We start from the raw sequence: 20,189 nt of genomic DNA, 5'->3' as shown, positions 1-20,189 counted from the left end.
CCATAACTTGACAGTCACTAGGACAGATCCTATTAGATGCTGTCTAGAGAGTAAACCAGTGGCTACTACGACCCCAAAAGTGTTAGCCATAGACTGATTAGCCAACAGGCACATACATTTACATACAGTGCACCCTTTAAATTTGTGCCTTAAAATACAGTTTTTGGGGATTGTCTTTAAAGGGCATCTGTCAGCAGATTTTTACCTATGAAACTGGCTGACCTGTTACATGTGCGCTCGGCAGCTGAAGACATCTGTGTTGGTCCCATGTTCATATGTGCCCGCATTACTGAGAAAAGGGATATTTTAACATATATATATATATATATTCAAATGAGCCTCTAGGAGCAACGGGGGTGTTCCGAACTTCCGCATCTTCTCCACTTTGATTGGCAGGGCCAGGCAGTATAAACGTGATTACACCTGGTCCTGTCAATCAAAGTGCAGAGGACTCGGCAGTTGCAAAGAGAGCAGAGCCTCTAGGTGTAATGGCAACGCCCCCATTGCTCCTAGAGGTTAATTTGCATATATTAAAACATCATTTTTCTCAGCAATGTGGGCACATATGAACATGGGACCAACACAGATGCCTTTAGCTGTTAAGTGCACATGTAACAGGTCAGCCAGTTTCATGAATACAAATATCCTGACAGATGCCCTTTATCACTTACCAGCAGCTACAGTCCAAATTGAATTTGTCACATAGATCCTGCATACAGAGTAGAGCTTCTGATATGTAAGTATCATTTGACCTAGTGATTAAACTCTTGGCACCTGAGGGGCACACTTTGTAGGTAATTTCACTTGGATACCAACATTTACATGGAAGCTATTTGGGAAAAAATCTTTCTGACCTGTTAAACTCAAGTGAGAGAGTTCTGTGGGTGCTATCCTGGAGGATAGGTGGAGTAGTATAATTCCCCTGCTTTTCCTTAGTGCATCAGTCTTTCCCAGACTCATATCCTACATGTACTATATAAGACACCTTTATGGTCATGGGAAGAATATTTTTTTGTACCTGAATAACCTTTTGCGTGCCCACACTGCTACCCTGTATGGCACAAGTTAGGCTCCATTCACACGTCTGCAATTCTGTTCTGCATTTTTCAGAACGGAATTGTGGACCCATTCATTTCTATGGGGCCGCACTATGTGCTGCCTGGATCCAGAATTGCGAACCCGCACTTCCGGGTCCGCAATTCCGTTCCCCAAAAAAAATAGAACATGTCCTATTCTTGTCCGCAATTGCGGACAAGATTAGGCATTTTCTATTATAGTGCCGGCAATGTGCGGTCCGCAAAAATGCGGAACGCACATTGCCGGTGTCCATGTTTTGTGGATCCGCAAAACACTTACAGACGTGTGAATGGACCCTTAGTCACTCACATATGCTATGGAGTAGTGTACAGCCACATGTCTTCTGGTCAGAAATGTAATTTATGTCTCATGTATGCACCTACATTGTTCTGTTTCTTTTCTCTCGTTATCCAGGAGTCAAACATTGATGAGTTGTCAGAGTTCACTCAGGACTTTTACCAGAACACAGCGGACAAGCTGCAGATGTATTGGAAAGGTAATGTCATTCATAGGACCTGCAAATTGGAGAGAGAAACCACAATTCAGTAGAGCTTTGTTCTTGGAGAGCAGAAGTGCTTCGTGATTTGTTTCCTTCCTGTTATTTTTTTGATGTGAGGTTAAGTAATTATGAAACATGGCCACAATGCTTTTTCTGTGAGGTATACCCCGAGAGCATTTCTTGTCACATACCTCCAAACAAAGAGTCCGAGTATTCCACAGTGCAGTGGCGTATGTCATCCATAGGACCCCTATGTAAAAAATATATATTCTGTGGTATGTTTTTTTTATTGTATGCCTCTGTATGGAAAAGCATAACCTGCGACCCTAATACATATAGTGAAAAAAAAAAAGTATAGCAACACATGCTGGCTTAGCAAATGCCAAAAGGACACTCTTGGCACACGCAGATCATGAGCCGCCAGTGGATAGGCGGCATAAAATAAAAAATTGGTCAGATGCAGTTTCACTATCATTTTGTAACACTGTTGTGTCGTCTTTTAAAAATTAGTGCCCCCTATTAAAGTGGAGGAAGCCATGGATCAGATAGAGAAGTTCATCATGACTCGCCTCTACAAGCATGTATTTTGTCCCGAGACTACTGATGATGAGAAGAAAGACCTAACTGTGCAAAAGAGAATCCGGTGAGGATAATGTCCCTTCAGTAAGGGCCTTTGTACTTAGTTTTTTTTTTCTTTTGCTCTCTTTCAGGCCCGATATCGCACATGCTCTCATTAAATGTGTTCAGCTTGTAACCTGTACATGTCCCATCCTTGTTTGTTCCTTAGGGCTCTACATTGGGTAACACTACAGATGCTCTGTGTTCCTGTAAATGAGGATATTCCAGAAGTCTCAGATATGGTGGTAAAGGCAATAACAGGTCAGTGTGACAAAAATTGTCATTGAAGGGGTTTTCTCACAGACACAAAGCTTTTCAATATGCCCTATTAAACGGAATCTGTCACCTCAGGCAAGCCCTATCAAGTATACATGTATAGAAAATCTGCTGCTGACTCCAGATCAGTAATTTGTATGTGGATACTGACGCCCATTCTCTTGCTCTGTGCGCACAAACCAGCCTAAGAATGCATCGAGAGGCCTTATGGAGTCCTCTCCACTATGTGCGGATGCACAAGAGTCCTCTGAATGCATTCCATGGCACAGAGTGGGAATGGGGGGGGGGGGCGCATATCGACAGACGAATTACTGATCCAGCAAAAGCGGAAGGTTTTCTATAAATTAATACTATACTTATTGGGGGTTGCCGGAGGAGACAGATTCCCTTTAAATGACTCAACTTTAATGAAGTTTTTTTTAAATGCCCTAATGATAATTTGTCTAATATATATTTTTTTTGCATTTTTTACTAGAGATATTCTTTTAAGCTAAGAGTCCAGCATGTCAGCTTTTAGCTTAGCGAAGCAGGCACGGGCAGGAGCCGCTCCACTCAGCTAATTCTGGCATAGCACTTGGTTACAGGGTACCCATATGCTATGCCAGCATTTAGTAAGCCTCGGGTGGCACAGGCAGGAGCAGCAATGTGTGCTCCTGCCCGTACTCCGTTCTCTGCGGCCCCATTCATAAAGTGTACAGTCCGTACTCCATACAACGCTGAGGTGTGGAAAATAGTGAATTTAAAGCGCACAGGGAAATCTACGCTTTAGAGACGAATATCTCTAGTAAAAATGCAAAATCAATAAATAAAATATTTTTAGGACATTAAAAAAAAAAAAAGTCATTAAAAGTTTTGTTACTCTTTAAGGAAGTCATACAGGTGGAGTCCCCCGTCCATGAGCCAGACCCTGTCTATCCACAAATGACATGGGTGGATGCCATGTAACACTACTTTTCTCCTGAAATGTATGGCTGGGGAGACTGCAGTAACAGCCGATTGCCAGAGGTTTCAGAAGTCAGACTTGAGGTGATCTGGTGGCAGGGACAGTGGAGCTTTGTGGTTTCGAGAGGGGCAGATACCAATGGAAAACCTCATAGAGCCTGCCGCACAGTATGTAAAAGAGTACAGATCACTTAGTAGAGAGTGAGAATTTATTTTCCTATTCTACCTCAAAAGAAGTAAAGAAAAGGTCACTGCATTATGCTGGGTACATTCAGGCTTTTGGATGCAGTTTTTGGAGGAGTGGATTGGAAAAAAGAGGAGTGCTAATATCTGTCCTTTATATGTTCTCTCCTTTTATGGTCCACACCTGATTTTGGTTTTAAAGAGGACCTTTCACCGATTCTTACCCTATGAACTAAGTATACATACATGTGGAGCGGCGCCCGGGGATCTCTCTGCACTTACTATTATCCCCGGGCGCCGCTCCGTTCTCCTGCTATGCCCTCCGGTATCTCCGTTCCCTAAGTTATGGTAGGCGGAGTCTGCCCTAGCGCTGGCCAATCGCATTGCAGAGCTCACAGCCTGGGAGAAAATAACATCCCAGGCTGTGAGCTCTGCGCTGCGATTGGCCAGCGCTAGGGCAGACTCCGCCTACCATAACTTAGGGACTGGTATCTCCGCCTACTATAACTTAGTGAGCGGAGATACCGGAGGGCATAGCAGGAGAACGGAGCGGCGCCCGGGGATAATAGTAAGTGCAGTGAGATCCCCGGGTGCCGCTCCACATGTCTGTATAGTTAGTTCATAGTGTAAGAATCGGTGAAAGGTCCTCTTTAAGAACTGCATCTAAAAACCTGAATGTGGAAACTGAGCTTAAATCATGGTGAAGTGCATAATCACCATCACATGGCAAAGTAGAACGTCAGATGTGGAAAGTGAAATATCTGATCCCATGGGCTGGTGTGTCCAATATGTGGCCTAGAAGAAAGGGGGTGTAGAAACATATTGGACCTGGCATTCTGCATAGATAACCTGGAGTGGTATACAATCTATGTAGGTTTAGTGTTGACCTCCCCCAATGATGGGCCGTATGCCCACGTAATATAGATTATTCCCTGTATCAGCAGTTTGCCCATTTATACAGGCAGATCTGTTTTCAGTCGCATTGCTCTTGACTAGCCTTTCTGAGATTTACATATTGATGACCTATCCTCACGATAAGTCATCAGTATGAGATCAGCGAGGGTCTGACTGCCTGAACCCCCACCGATCCAGAGTTTGGGGAAGCCATGCACAACACTGGCATCACGCTGCAACAAATGGCCTGAGTTCTACAAAACCCATGCGTGACACAATGCTGAAATCATAGTCAGGAACTACTTTATGCTGCACCCGAAGAGATAAGAATGTTCACATATCAGCCTGACTGAAAACCTGTAGAAATTGTGTAACTCTGGGAATTAATGTCACCCATGTCTCCTTATTATGTAGATATCATAGAAATGGACTCAAAGCGGATTCCTCGTGATAAGCTTGCATGTATCACTGGGTGCAGTAAACAAATCTTTAATGCGATTAGGACCACGAAAAATGAACCTGCGTCTGCAGATGACTTCCTCCCCACACTGATCTACATTGTACTTAAAGCAAATCCGCCACGTCTGCAGTCTAACATCCAGTACATCACCAGATTCTGTAATCCAAGCCGACTGATGACTGGTGAGGATGGGTACTATTTCACTAACCTGGTGAGTGGTCATCTTGGTTTGTGTTACTGGAATATGTATATATGTTATTTCTTCCTTTCCTTCCTCCCTTCTTTCCCTTTCCGTTCCTTTGTTTGTCACATGATCCTCTTTATGCTTCCGATTCTGTGAGCCAAACACGCTTGAACACATAAATCTGCTATAATCTAGAGCAGGGATTGGCAACCTTCGGCACTCCAGCCGCTGCGAAACTACAACTCCCAGCATGCACACTTGCTGGGCTGTTCTTGTAACTCTCATTGAAGTGAAAAGAGGATTCTGGGAGTTGTAGTCTACGAACAGCTAGAGTACTGGAGGTTGCTGATCCCTGGTCTAGAGTGTCTGTATTTTGTAGGTGCAGTATTGTTAGGGTATATTCACATATGCAGGTTTTGATCGGAATCTTTGATGCAATTTTTAAATCCAGGTTGTAGATCCTAAAAGAAGAGAAAGTGTAAAGTACAGATAGGACTTCTCTATTTTTATCCACTCCTGGTTTTGGCTTCCAAAACTGCATCAAAATACTGAACAAAACCTGACCCAAATTGTACGTGTAAATATACCTTAAAGAGATTATTCAGTATTGATGACCTTTCCTCTGGATAGGACATCAGTATCAGAATGTCAGGGGTCCAACACCTGGTGGCCACCAAAAACACAACAGTGGACGAAGCCGGAAGCAGAAGGCCGCGTCCTCTATGTAGTGACCACACTAGTGTATTGCAACTCAGCTCCTATTCAAGTGAATGAAAGCGCGCATGCTGGAGAGAGCAGGCAAAGAGCATTGTAGGTCCAAAGAGAGAGAGACAGAGAACTGCACATGCGAGACCACCTAATGCACATGCCGCGAGTGGTGTGACCACCACAACATATGTTTTAAACAAAATAGGGACATGGAGTACTGGTAAGGCAAGAGCTATTGAATGGACTATTTTCCATTGCAGATTTAGCTATTTAAAGGAACATTCACACGGAATGTAAAGGTGATTTTGCAGCCTTTTACAGTACTAGCAAAGTGGATAAATTTTAAGAAATTTCATCCGCATGCTGTGCAAAAAAATCCACAGCAAAAATTGCCATTCAGTGCCGATTTTAAACCCATAGAATTTATGCTGCGAATTTCCACTTTGAATTTCACCCTTTGCAATGCACAGTGAACTCTGCTGCAAACTGCAGGAAAAGCCACCCCAGGTGGACTTACCCGAAATAAAGTAATTCTGCTTAAAATGAAAATACTGTTGTACACACTCCTCATGACAGTTCTATGTCTCCTCCACAGTGCTGCGCTATAGCCTTCATTGAGAAGCTGGATGCCCAGTCTCTTAACCTCAGCGAGGAAGAGTTCAGCAGGTACATGTCTGGCCAAGCGTCTCCGAAAAAACAAGACTCTGATATCTGGGATGCGGATACGTGCCCAGGAGTGAAACAGATGCACAGGAACCTAGAACTGCTCTCCCAGCTGTCAGAGAGGCAAGAACGCATTGTGACAGAAGCCAAGAAGTTAGAGAAGGACTTGATTGATTGGACGGAAGATGTAACCCGTGAAGTCCAGGATATTGTGGAAAAATACCCGTTATACATAAAGACTAACAGCCAGGCTCTGGCCTCTATCGATTCTGAGAACGTGGAGGACGACCGTCTGCCCCCACCACTGCAGCCACAGGTCTATGCAGGATAATCATCATCATCATCATCATCATTACTCACTGAACTTCTTTTTTCCATGATTTATGGAGCAGCCCTGGGTCAGCTTATTGTGGACTTGAAAGGTCAAAGATTATGAAATGAAGTTCATATTTTGGCCCAAGGTTTACTCAGACTTGCAGTGTAATCTATTTATTATCTTTAGACAGCAGGGCAATCGTGAGTCTCTTGTATTTTTCACAAGGACGGATCTACCAACCACTAAATTGACGTTTAAACCCTAAACAGTCCTCTGTATCTTCTCTGCCTTTCGGATGTAACATCTTGAGAGTCTTGCTGCCGTCTCCTTCATATGTTTGGAACAAGGTTATTATTTTGCCTTTTCGTGGCTGCTTGTCCAAAGGCTATTTTGTCATCTGCCCCCATCTCTGCTACCCTCCCCACCTGATTTTACAGTGTTCCACCATGGACTTTTTGACCTCTTGCGTATTACACCAGCGTACCCCCGTGGAGAACATTGATGGGGGCTATGCCGCTGGTTACACTAGGAGAATAAAAATCTAGGTATAATTTTAGTGAAACTTAGTAAGTAAAAGACATTTTCCACCCCGTATAAGTCCGTATTGCAGTGGGCTCAGCTCCGTATCATAGTATTTTATAGATTATTATTCATATCCGATATATACTTTGCACCTTTTAAGATAATTCTGTCATCCTGATCCTTTAAAGGGTCACTAACTTTAAAAAAAGCTTTTGATATGTCATAGAAACATATCAGAAGTTTAGATTGGACGGGGCCTGAGCACTGAGACACCCACCGATCCCTAGAATGGGGGGGGTGCACATATTGTGCTCTCTCTCCTCGTCGCTGAGGACGGAGTTGAGATGGCCCATAGAATTCTATGGAGCTTGTCTCATGCAGCGGCGAGAGAGAGCGCGCAATATGTGCACTCTTCTCTTCACCCATTCTAGGGACTGGGGGTCTCAGGGCTCAGATTCTGACTTTTCTCTCTGGCATATCAAAAGTTTTTTGAAAAGTTAATGACCCTTTAAAGCCTCTTTCTTGCTATTCCTCCACTCAATTATAAGCTGAAGATGTATGCTGTTTAGCAGCAGGGATTTTTGGGTTTAAGACTAAATTTGCACATGGCAGATGTAGACATAATACTCAAAGTATTAAGTATTTTTTTTTAAACATTCCAGTGCTTATTATTTTACAGAGAATGTGTTCGGTATAACTAGTAACACGGACTACTAACCTTAGGTCCTATTGTGCATTTAATTCTGTGTATACCCCATGTCTTTCCCAGAGAAGAGGCATCCACCTAAACTTGAGTGTAACCTAAAGAGTCCTTACCAATTGTGAGATCCATGGGTTTCATTTTGTAGACCGCTCCTGCAGCCACCTTGTATGCCCAGGTCCCATGCAGTGGTTGTCATGACCAGCCTGGGAACATGTATAGGAAACAACTCATTGTGCTCATGCAGGGATAACTGTTATTTCCTATACATGTTCACAAGAAGGACAGGGCAACGGCGGCTTGGGACCTGAGTTTATAGCCAGAATGCAGGAATCTTCTGATTGGACAGTAGGTGCCATGTTGGAGAGGGCACCTTCATTGCGTGCAAAAGCCAGATTTTTGGCTTTTTCCCTGGGGTGTCACAAAAAGAAAACTTTCCTTCTTTAATATGCTTAATCATGCAATACATGGAGACTGCTAAAGAGGCAGTCCCTTTATATGCAGTATGTGTTGTGTAGGTTGTTTGTGCCCCGAAAAAAAGTTTGACACTATTGCTGTTTAGAAATAAAAAACACAATGCTCGCCTTATAGATCTGCCATTGCTTCTACATTGAAACCGCCTGGTTCTCTGCTTTCTGGTCCTTTGATGACATCTTGATACAGAGGCATGTGACCGCTGCAGCCAGTCACTGGTTCATTGGTGACCGGATACAGCTGGTGAATGGCTGTAGCAGTCACATGCCTCTTTGTTGGAATGTCATTGCTGGACAAGGAAGCAGAGAGCGGTGGAGAACCAGGCAGCCCTGGTACAGGAGCACCAAGGATCTGTGTTTTTTGTCCAGAAACCCACTTTAGGGTCTTAAAGCCTCTGTGTAGAAACTTACTGGCACAAATCTGGTACCTAAAGTGAAGGTTGACCTTTGGTTGTGCAGTGAGGTAATATTTATGACCTAGGTCATCAATATCAGATCGGCAGGGGGCTGACTCCCAGAACCCCCTGCCGACTAGCTGTTTGATGGGGTCACGGCGCTTGTGGGAGTGCTACTTCCTCTTCAAAGTTTACCTGCGCGCCTTTGTAGTGGCCGTGAATGGAACGGAGCAGTTGTAATTACACTGCACCACCACTGCAAAGCAGTCGACGCTCAGGTAAAGTTTAAAGAGGAAGCAGCACACTCACAAGCGCCAGACCCCTTCCAACAGCTGATCGGCAGGGGGGTCGGATCTGATATTGATGACCTACCCTGAGGATAAGTGACCAGTATTACTGCACACCACAACCCCTTTAACCAAAGACTAGATTCCCCGTCAGCAGCCTAGTGACTGCGTTCTGAGCTGTGTTCGACGATCACGACAACCCCATTCCTCTCACCACTGAGAACTTGATAAACCCTTGAAGGGCTGCTGTGGGAAACTTAATTTCTTCTCACGTGTTCGCCCCCAATTGGTCAAAACATTCCCAGTTCCAGATGAATTTTGTTAGTGTTATATGAGGGAATTACGGTATCGGAAATATTTAGTTAGTTTAAAAATGGCTTTGTCCATTATATATTTATTTTTCTATAGGTTGTACAGGAGCTCCATGGACTTGTTCCTTGAGGGTACGTATGTTCTGTTCCCATGACCCCAGTACTGAGACTGGTGGAGGAGCAGCACCGATCAGTTAGGCTTTAACCCCTGACTCCAGTAGGTACTGCAGATCATTTTATTTAGTGATCTCATCATTTGGATTGATTTCCCCGATATTTATCCATTCGGTTGTTTCATCTACCAAACTCCCAGTGTGTTGCTACCTTCTTATGCTGTAGTAACATAATGAGAATTATATAAGGAGATGCTTTAGAAATTGGACACATGTAAATACCGGAAGCAAGCAGTTTAGGGTCGATACCTTTCTGTGGATTCGCCGAGCAAGCAATATAACATGTAAGCAAGAAGTGATTGTTGTCATGTCGGAAGTAAATATCAGATCCCTAATAAATCAAGAAGGCTCAAGGTGTCGATGTTTCTTTTTACTTACTTACAGGGAATGTCCAAGATTAGGGCTCGTGCACACGACCGTATGTATTTTGCGGTCCGCAAAAAAAAAAGGATCTGCAATAAATACGGATGACGTCCGTGTGCATTCTGTATTTTGCAGAACGGAACAGCTGGCCCCTAATAGAACAGTCCTATTTTTGTTCTTATGCGGACAATAATAGGACATGTTCTATATTTTTGCAGAACGGACATACGGAAACTGAATGCACACGAATTAACTTCCTTTTTTTTATTTTCTGCGGACCCATTGAAATGAATGCACATGAACGTATTTTCCTTCTGTGTCCGTTTTTTTTTTTTTTATGCGGACCCTAAAAAAAATAAAATAAATTGGACATGGAAGGAAAATACGTTCATGTGCATGAGCCCTTAGGAAAACATGGCAACTTTCTTCCAAAAACAGCACCACAGGTTGTGTTTGGTATTGCCGTTCAGCCGTGTTCACTTTAAAAGAAAGGGAAAAATAAATAATGGAAAGGCTGATCCTCCTTAGGCTGGTTTTATCTCTTGCATTGGGATTTAAAATCTGCAACACAAATAGCATGTGTGAGTTCAGCCTAAGGCCGCATTCACACAACCGTGTGATGGCCATGCCTGTTTGGCAGGCCACAAACTGCAGATCTACAAAACACAGGCGCCGGCCGCGTGCAGTTTAGACCCAATGATTTCAATGAGTGTGCGATCCACAAGATGTAGCCAAAGATCTAACATGTCCTATCTTTGGCTGCATTTTGCAGATCGCGGACCTATTCAAGTCAGTGGGTTCACACATCCAGTGACCGTGCATTGCGTCCCTCAGCATGGTCATGGGCATGAGCCCTAAGGCAGTTTTTTTTTTTAACGATTGTATTTTACTAATTATTTTTTTCAATGGGTCTTTATGAAAAGTGTTCAGCTGTTTTTAAGATACATGTCTTGTCATTACTTGTCATTCGCATCAGCCTTGTCTCTGATCTCCATTCATTTAAGCCCTATTCTTATCAGTTTGATAAGAGTTTAGCTATAGTGAGTGTTTAGGAGGTCAGAGATAGGGCTTCACATGAGCCATCAGATGGAATAACAGTCTGCAAATAGACTTTTTTTTTTTTTTTAACCCTTGTATCTTTAAAATGGCTTACACCCATGACAGCACCCTTGAGAGACCGCCTCTATCCAGGAAAGGAAACAGGAATTTTCGTGGAGAGCTCTTAAGGAGGAGCATGACCCCTAGACCACCAGCTTCACTCCAGACCCCTCCAGTGGCAAATCCTGAAAGAATGGCGGGGCGCCCTTTTTCCGCTAGATGCACCACTCACACTCACCCCTCAGGTAATTCAATCTTTACACTGGTGGCTGAATCCTGTAAATCTGTCCCAAGGTCTCCCTTGGTACCAACAGAATTTTGTAACCCTTACCACCGATGCAAGTCCTTTCGGCTGGGGGGCCTATTGTCAGGGAAACCTACGACAAGGCGTATGGAAAAAGGAGGAGAGTCAAGACTCTCAAAACATGAGAGAACTGAGAGCAGTTCTTCTTGCCTTAAAGAGGACCTTTCACTTGTATACAAACTAAAAACTAACTATATCAGTGGGCAGAGCGGCGCTATGAGCAGCGCTGCAGCAAGGGACACGCCTCATACAAAAAATCAGTCCAGTGAGCGCAGACACCGGAGCCTATACCGGGCGAACGGAGCGGGGCCCAGACATACTAGTAAGTGCAGGGGGACCCCTGGGCGCCGCTCTGCCCACTGATATAGATGGTTTTTAGTTTGTATACAAGTAAAAGGTCCTCTTTAAAGGAATTTCTTCCTTTAATTCAGAGGAAAGCTATAAAAAAGAATTCGGACAACGCCACAGTCGTTTCCTATTTGAACAGACAAGGAGGAACCAAATCAGAAACTCTTATGCTGTTGGCCGCAGACATTTTTTCTCTTGTAATTCCTTGCGTTCCGTCCATCGCGGCAGTACATCTAAAGGGGACGGAAAACAAGGTAGCAGATTTAAGCAGAAACACACTAGACCAGGGGGAATGGTGTCTAAATCAAAAAGTCTTCAACCAAATAACTCTCCTCTGGGGTCATCCGCATCTGGACTTATTTGCAACCAGGGAGAACAGAAAATGCCAACTTTTCTTTTCCCTCAGGGCAAGAGATTCACCAACGGGGATAGATGCCTTCTCCCTCCATTGGTCGAATCAGCTTCTCTACGCGTTTCCTCCGCTAAGACTCCTTCCAAGGTTTCTCCAAAAATTAAGACAAGAACGAACGAGAGTGATCCTAATTGCTCCATTTTGGCCCCGAAGAACCTGGTTCACCTGGTTGAGGAAACTCTCCCTAGCAAACCCTTGGATTCTCCCGGAGAGGCAAGATCTTATGTTTCAAGGCCCTGTCATCAATCCGAATGTAAGACAGTTACATCTAACAGCATGGCTCTTAAAGAGGACCTTTCACCTTGAAAAACATTGTGAACTAAGGATGCTGCCATGGAGAGCGGCGCCCGGGGATCTCACTGCACTTACTATTATCCCTGGGCGCCGCTCCGTTCTCTAGTTATCCCCTCCGGTATCTTTACTCACTAAGTTATAGTAGGCGGTGTCTGCCCTTGTCCTGTGGGCGTCTCCCCCTCCTAGGCTGCAGCGCTGGCCAATCACAGCTCACAGTCTGGGAGGTTTTTTTCTCCCAGGCTGTGAGCTGTGCGCTGCGATTGGCCAGCACTACAGCCTAGGAGAAGGAGACACCCACAAGACAAGGGCAGACACCGCCTACTATAACTTAGTGAGTAAAGATACCGGAGGGGATAACGGGAGAACGAAGCGGCGCCCAGGGATAATAGTAAGTGCAGTGAGATCCCCGGTCGCCGCTCTCCATGGCAGAATACTTAGTTCACAATGTTTTTCAAGGTGGAAGGTCCTCTTTAAGGGGAAAATCCTAGAAGCTAGAGGCCTCTCCAAGAAAGTTGTTTCCACCTTGCTATCTTCAGAAAGGAGGTTACCTCCTCGATTTACCTCAGAATTTGGAAGACCTTTCAAAAGTTTGCCAAGGATCCGGTAAATCCTTTAAACCCTCCTCCTATGTGTAAGATCTTAGATTTCTTACAAGCTGGTCATGAAAATAATTTGAGGCCTAGCACTCTCAAGGTACAGGTATCTGCCCTAAGTGCCTTTTTTGATTCCCCGATCGCTAACCATCCCTGGGTTAGGAGATTTTTTTAAAGCCATCAGCAGAGTTAGACTGATACTCGGACCCTCAGTTCTTCCCTGGGACCTCAACTTAGTCCTCACTAGCCTCATGGAGCCTCCCTTTGAACCAGTACAGGACTTATCTATAAGACTCCTTTCCTATAAAACTGCCTTCCAGGTGGCAATCACCTCAGCCAGAAGGGTCGGGGAAATTTCAGCCTTTTCAACATTCCCACCTTATACGAACATCTTGGATGACAGGGTACTTATTAAGCCAGACCCTTTCTTTCTCCCGAAGGTAGTTTCTATGTTCCATAGAACACAGGACATTGTCGTTCCTTCTCTGTGCCAAAATCCAAATAATGAAAAAGAGAAGAAACTCCATTGCTTAGATGTAAAAAGATATCTATCCCATTACTTGGACATTACTAGTCAATGGAGGAAAACCTCTAAGCTTTTCATTCAATTCAGTGGAAAAAATAAGGGTCTCTCAGCCTCTCCTAAATCTCTTTCCAGATGGATTGTGCGCGCCATTACTTTGGCCTATTCTTCAGCTGGGAAAACTCCCCCGAAAGGTTTTGGTGCTCATTCCACCAGATCAGTTTCCACTTCTTGGGCAGAGAGGGCTGATGCTACCTTAGAACAGATTTGTAGAGCAGCCACATGGCAGTCTCCGTGTACCTTTTTTCGTCATTACAGACAAGACCTAGGCTCTAGAGAGCAGTAGGAAAGTCCTCCAGGCAGTAGTCCCCCCCCCCCTAAAAGGATTACTATTCTAGTCGTCTCTCAAGGGTGCTGTCATGGCCGTAAGGGAAATTTAAGATTACACTCACCGGTAATCTCTCTTCCATAAGCCCATGACAGCACCCAGGATTTATTCACACCCTATATAGATCAAATATTTAATTGTCTTTGTGTATACACAAAAAAAATAAAAATAATAAAATATATATATATATATATAATATAGTTCAGGTTTGAGTTCAAGGTTGTGTAGATTGTATTATTTCCCCTTATAACATGGTTATAAGGGAAAATAATAGCATTCTGAATACAGAATGCATAGTACAATAGGGCTGGAGGGGTTAAAAAAAAATAATTTAACTCACCTTATTCCACTTGTTCGCGCAGCCGGCATCTCTTCTGTCTTCTTCTTTGAGGAATAGGACCTTTGATGATGTCACTGCGCTCATCACATGGTCCATCACATGATCTTTTACTATGGTGATGGATCATGTGACGGACCATGTGATGATTGCAGTGACGTCATCAAAGGTCCTTTTCCTGTACACAGCAAAGAAGAAGAGAGAAGAGAAGCCGGGCTGAGCGATCAAGTGGATTAAGGTGAGTTAAATTTTTATTTTTTTTTTACCCCTCCAGCCCTATTGTACTATGCATTCTGTATTAAGAATGCTATTATTTTCCCTTATAACCATGTTATAAGGGAAAATAATAATGATCGGGTCCACATCCCAATCGTCTCCTAGCAACCGTGCGTGAAAATCGCACCGCATCTGCACTTGCTTGCGGATGCTTGCGATTTTCACGCAGTCCCATTCACTTCTATGGGGCCTGCGTTGCGTGAAAAACACACTAAATAGAGCTTGCTGCGATTTTCACGCAACGCACAAGTGATGCGTGAAAATCTCCGCTCATGTGCACAGCACCATAGAAATGAATGGGTCTGGATTCAGTGCGGGTGCAATGCGTTCACCTCACGCATTGCACCAGAGCGGAAAACTCGCCCGTGTGAAAGGGGCCTAAGTGTGTGTTTTAGGACAAGTTCTCGCGATTAACTGGTGGTCTAGGGGCCATGCCCCTCCTTAAGAGCTCTCCACGAAAATACCTGTTTCCTGTCCTATGATAGAGGCGGTCTCTCAAGGGTGCTGTCATGGGCTTATGGAAAAGTGATTACCGGCAAGTGTAATCTTAAATTTTTCAGCCCAAAATGAGTAAAATACAAAAATAAAATTGCCCCGAAGTTGTCCATAGCCTTTAAAAGGACACAAAAAATTTTTCTTATTAAAATAAAGAAATATGCGCCATACACTGATGAGCAAAAGGGTAACAATGTTTTGAACTTTTGACTTTCAGGCTCCACATCTCACCATCCACTACAGATTTGAACGTGAGACGCCATCATGTTATAGACAATCATCTTGGCTATCTCATACATACATTGGACTTGCAACTATTTAGTATATGATTAGTTATGCAAATTCTTGTCGTGTAACTGCATTGTTACTGTTTTGCTCCTAAAATTTTAAAGGTGTATTCCCATCTCAGACAATGGGGGCATATCGCTAGGATATGCCCCCATTGTCTGATAGGTGCGGGTCTCACCTCTGGGACCCGCACCTACACCGAGAACTGAGCGGGTTTTCCAGGGTCCGGCCTACTTCAAGCGCTCTCCCCATAGAAGTGAGTGGGAGCGCACTGCGCTTGTGCGGCCACCGCTCCTATTCATTTCTATAGGGCCAACAGAAATAGCTTGGCTATTTTTGGCAGCCCAATAGAAATGAATGGAGAGCAGATGCGCATGCGCAGTGCGCCCTCCACAACTTTCAGGGGTCTGTTCTCGATGTAGGTGTGGGTCCCAGAGGTGGAACTCACACCTATCAGATAATAGGGGCATATCCTAATGATATGCCCCCATTGTCTGAGATGGGAAAACCCCTTTAATTTAAATTATTTTGTAAATCCACTTCTGGCTTTCAACACTGCCTGAATCCTTCTGGGCATGCCCTCGATCATATTCAAGCATGTCTCGACCGTAATCTGTTCCCAGATCTCTTCTACACATTCCCAATGTTGGTGCATACTGGTCAACTTACTTAGGTACGAATACAGATTTTTCTTCAATTCTACCCATAAGTCTTCGATTGGGTTGAGGTCTGGGGACTGTGGAGCCAATCTAGCCACTCTACTTCATTGTCATTGACCCATTTCTTCGCCAATCTTGACGTATGCTTTGGGTCGTTGTCCTGTTGGAACAATATGTTGTCCTTTTTATACCCATAGTACTCGAGTGTACGAAGTAACTCGTCTTGTGGGATACTGACATATAGCTCAGCATTGAGATCACCATCGATCCTGGTTAAGTATCAAACACCTTTGGCTTCCTCACTGAACAGTTCCTTTAATTTCTCAATCCATTAGCCCCCTTTTCACTGGTCTCTTCCTGAACCATTTGCACCCATCAGAGCTCAGTCTATTGACTTTCATCTCATCGCTCCAAATCACCCGTTTCCAATCTTCTACCATCCACTGTTCGTACTTTTTTTTGCAAACTCAAGCCTACACTTCTTATGACGATATTGAAGTTGAGGTTCTTCACTTTTTTCTAGCCACCATTCCAGACTTGTGTAATGCACATTGCTTGCATGGACATCTGTGATCTCACTATTACGAAGCATACAAGCCACCTCTACTGCCGTGTTTGTTGCGCTAGAACTGATAGACCTTGTAATGAGCTGACTTGTTGACTCAGATATTTTGCCTGAACGTCCACCTCTTGGCTTTGGAATGAATGGACGGACTTCATTTCTTATTCTTCTACTTACATGATGCAGTTTGGCAATTTTCTTGGCCAAGATACCGATATTGATGAGCTGGATGATGCTGTTTATTAGTGATGATCGAGCATGCTCGGCCAAACACCTGTTCGGCTCGAGCATCTCGATGCTCGGCACATGACTGTATTCGGCCGAATACCGCATGTGCTCGAGTCTCTGCCCCGCACGTTTCTTGGCTGGTATGCTGCCAATAAACGTGCAGGTAAGTACTGCCCTCGCTGTAAGGGCTCGTTCACACGAACATATTTTGTGTTCCGTATACCAGCCGTTTTCTGCGTTCCACATGCGGTCTGTATAACCATTAATTTCAATGTGTGCTGTCCGCATCCGTTGCTCTATTCCGTGGCCCCCCAAAAATTTGACTCCTGTCCTATTCTTGTCCGTTTTGCGGACAAGAATAGGCATTTCTATAATGTGCCTTCTCTTCCTTTCCGCAAATTGCTGAAGGCACATGGGCGGAATCAGTTTTTTGCGGATCCGCAATTTGCGGACCGCAAAAAACGGCACGGTCGTGTGAACAAGCCCTAATGCCCCCGATGACGCATGTTCGGCTCATTCTTAGGGAGAGCTGTGCTGAGGAAGGGACAGACAGTGTAGGGAGTGATTTAAGAATATTACCACCAAAACTTTTCAGAGACCAAAAAGTCCTTTTAAGGCTCCATTCACACGTCCGTAGCGTGTTTTGCGGATCTGCAAAACACGGACATAGCAATGTACGTTGCGCATTTTGCAGACCGCACATTGCCAGCACTAATAGAATATGCCTATTCTTGTCCGCTATTGCGGACAAGAATAGGACATGTTCTATTTTTTTCGGGAACGGAATTGCGGACATCGTGCTGCCCCATAGAAACAAATGGGTCCGCAATTCCATTCCGCAAAATGTGGAACGAAATTGCGGACGTGTAAATAGACCCTATGGACTATTGTGTGTGGCAGCAGCAATCTATATTTTTAGCGCAACCTGCGCTAAATAGCTAAAACTTTACAGACCCAAAAGTCCTTCTAAGGACTATTATGTGTTGCAGCAATATCAATTTTTAGCGCATCCTGTGCTAAATAGCGTACAATAGTTAGGCCGCGGCAGACAGCGACATTAGCTGCGCCACATCTCCAGTGTAAAGTGTGCGCATCCCAAAAATATCTGACATACCGTGTACTTTTTCAATAGACGGTGTCTGCTGCGGACAGTGACATTAGCTGCACCACATCTCCTGTGCAAAGTGTGCGCATCCAAAAATGATCTAGGACATACAGTGTTCTTATTCCGTAGATGGTGTCCGCTGCGGACAGTGACATTAGCTATGCCACATTTCCTGTGTAAAGTGTGCGCATCCAAAAAATATCTGTGACATACAGTGTACTTTTTTAGCATAGCCGATGCGTACAGTGACCTTACCAGTGGTTTCCTCATCCCAAATACCTGTGACATTCCCTGTAATTTTTCATTAGCCGCTGGTGACAGCATTGACATTATCTGCGGGATATCTCCTGTGTGACGTTTCCACATACCAAATACCTTTTTTAATTTGTTTGCGCATACACTTCCAAATCCTACACTACTGTACGTGTGACAGACTTTGAATCATGTATAACATTTAATATGAAGAAGGCGAGCAGTAAGGGACGGGGCAGAGACCGTGGTCCTGGGCACGGTGAAACTGTGCCTGCTGCCAGAGCACAAGAAAAATAATCATCCATGATAGCTTCATGTCCCAGTTTGCAGGGCGGCGCAGGACACCACTCTTGAAGTCACACCAGTGCGACCAGGTGGTCAGTTGGATTGCAGCAGATAATGCTTCCAGTCGGTTAACCCCTTAAGGACACAGCCTTTTTACACCTTAGGACCAGGCCATTTTTTGAAAATCTGACCAGAGTCCCTTTAAGTGCTGATAACTTTAAAACGCTTTGACTTATCCAGGCCGTTCTGAGATTGTTTTTTCGTCACATATTGTACTTCATGACACTGGTAAAATGGAGTCAAAAAAATAATTTTTTTTGCACCAAAAAATACCTAATTTAACAAAAATTTGGAAAAATTTGCAAATTTCAAAGTTTCAGTTTCTCTACTTCTGTAATACATAGTAATACCCCCAAAAATTGTGATGACTTCACATTCCCCATATGTCTACTTCATGTTTGAATTGTTTTGGGAATGATATTTTATTTTTTGGGGATGTTATAAGGCTTAGAAGTTTAGAAGCAAATCTTGAAATTTTTCAGAAATTTACAAAAACTCAATTTTTAGGGACCAGTTCAGGTCTCAAGTCACTTTGCGAGGCTTACATTATAGAAACCACCCAAAAATGACCCCATCTAAGAAACTACACCCCTCAAGGTATTCAAAACTGATTTTGCATACGTTGTTAACCCTTTAGGTGTTGCACAAGAGTTATTGGCAAATGGGGAGGAAATTTGAGAATTTCATTTTTTTGTCTAATTTTTCATTTTAACCCATTTTTTCCACTAACAAACCAAGGGTTAACAGCCAAACAAGACTGTATCTTTATTGCCCTGACTCTGCCGTTTACAGAAACACCCAATATGTGGCCGTAAACTACTGTACGGCCACACAGCGGGGCGTAGAGGGAAAGGTGCGCCGTATGGTTTTTGGAAGGCTGATTTTTATGGACCGGTTTATTTACACCATGTCCCATTTGAAGCCCCCTGATGCACCCCTAGAGGAGAAACTCCCTAAAAGTGACCCCATCTAAGAAACTACACCCCTCAAGGTATTCAAAACTGATTTTACATATGTCGTTAACCCTTTAGGTGTTGCACAAGAGTTATTGGCAAATGGCGATGAAATTTGAGAATTTCATTATTTTGCCTAATTTTCCATTTTAACCCATTTTTTCCACTAACAAAGCAAGGGTTAACAGCCAAACAAGACTGTATCTTTATTGCCCTGACTCTGCTGTTTACAGAAACACCCAATATGTGGCCGTAAACTACTGTACGGGCACACAGCGGGGCGTAGAGTGAAAGGTGCGCCGTTTGGTTTTTGGAGGGCTGATTTTGCTGGACTGTTTTTTTGGCACCATGTCCCATTTGAAGCCCCCCTGATGCACCCCTAGATTATAAACTCCATAAAAGTGACCCCATCTAAGAAACTACACCCCTCAAGGTATTCAAAACTGATTTTACAAACTTTGTTAACCCTTTAGGTGTTGCACAAGATTTAATGGAAAAAAGAGATACAATTTCAAAATTTCACTTTTTTGGCAGATTTTCCATTTTAATATTTTTTTTCCAGTTACAAAGCAAGGGTTAACAGCCAAACAAAACTCATTATTTATGGCCCTAATTCTGTAGTTTACAGAAACACCCCATATGTGGTCGTAAACCGCTGTACGGGCACACGGCAGGGCGCAGAAGG

General features: G+C 43.8%; 1 protein-coding gene across 2 annotated transcripts in view; it reads left to right on the top strand.

The window, feature by feature from the left end:
• Positions 1-8,374, top strand: part of RABGEF1 (RAB guanine nucleotide exchange factor 1) — a 30,998-nt gene extending 22,624 nt beyond the window's left edge. For both annotated transcript variants that reach the window (XM_040423465.1, XM_040423466.1), the window contains 5 exons: positions 1,492-1,573; positions 2,087-2,219; positions 2,364-2,455; positions 4,904-5,160; positions 6,437-8,374. In XM_040423465.1, the coding sequence (XP_040279399.1) occupies positions 1,492-1,573; positions 2,087-2,219; positions 2,364-2,455; positions 4,904-5,160; positions 6,437-6,835 (963 nt within the window). In that variant the 3' untranslated portion in view covers positions 6,836-8,374. The remainder of the gene's footprint in view (positions 1-1,491; positions 1,574-2,086; positions 2,220-2,363; positions 2,456-4,903; positions 5,161-6,436) is intronic.
• Positions 8,375-20,189: the final 11,815 nt, after the last annotated feature.

Source organism: Bufo bufo, chromosome 3, assembly GCF_905171765.1.
Source record: "Bufo bufo chromosome 3, aBufBuf1.1, whole genome shotgun sequence".
In the NCBI taxonomy this organism is placed as follows: Eukaryota; Metazoa; Chordata; class Amphibia; order Anura; family Bufonidae; genus Bufo; species Bufo bufo.
The sequence above is the reverse complement of the archived record's forward strand: the minus strand, read 5'-3'. Positions and strand labels throughout refer to the sequence as shown.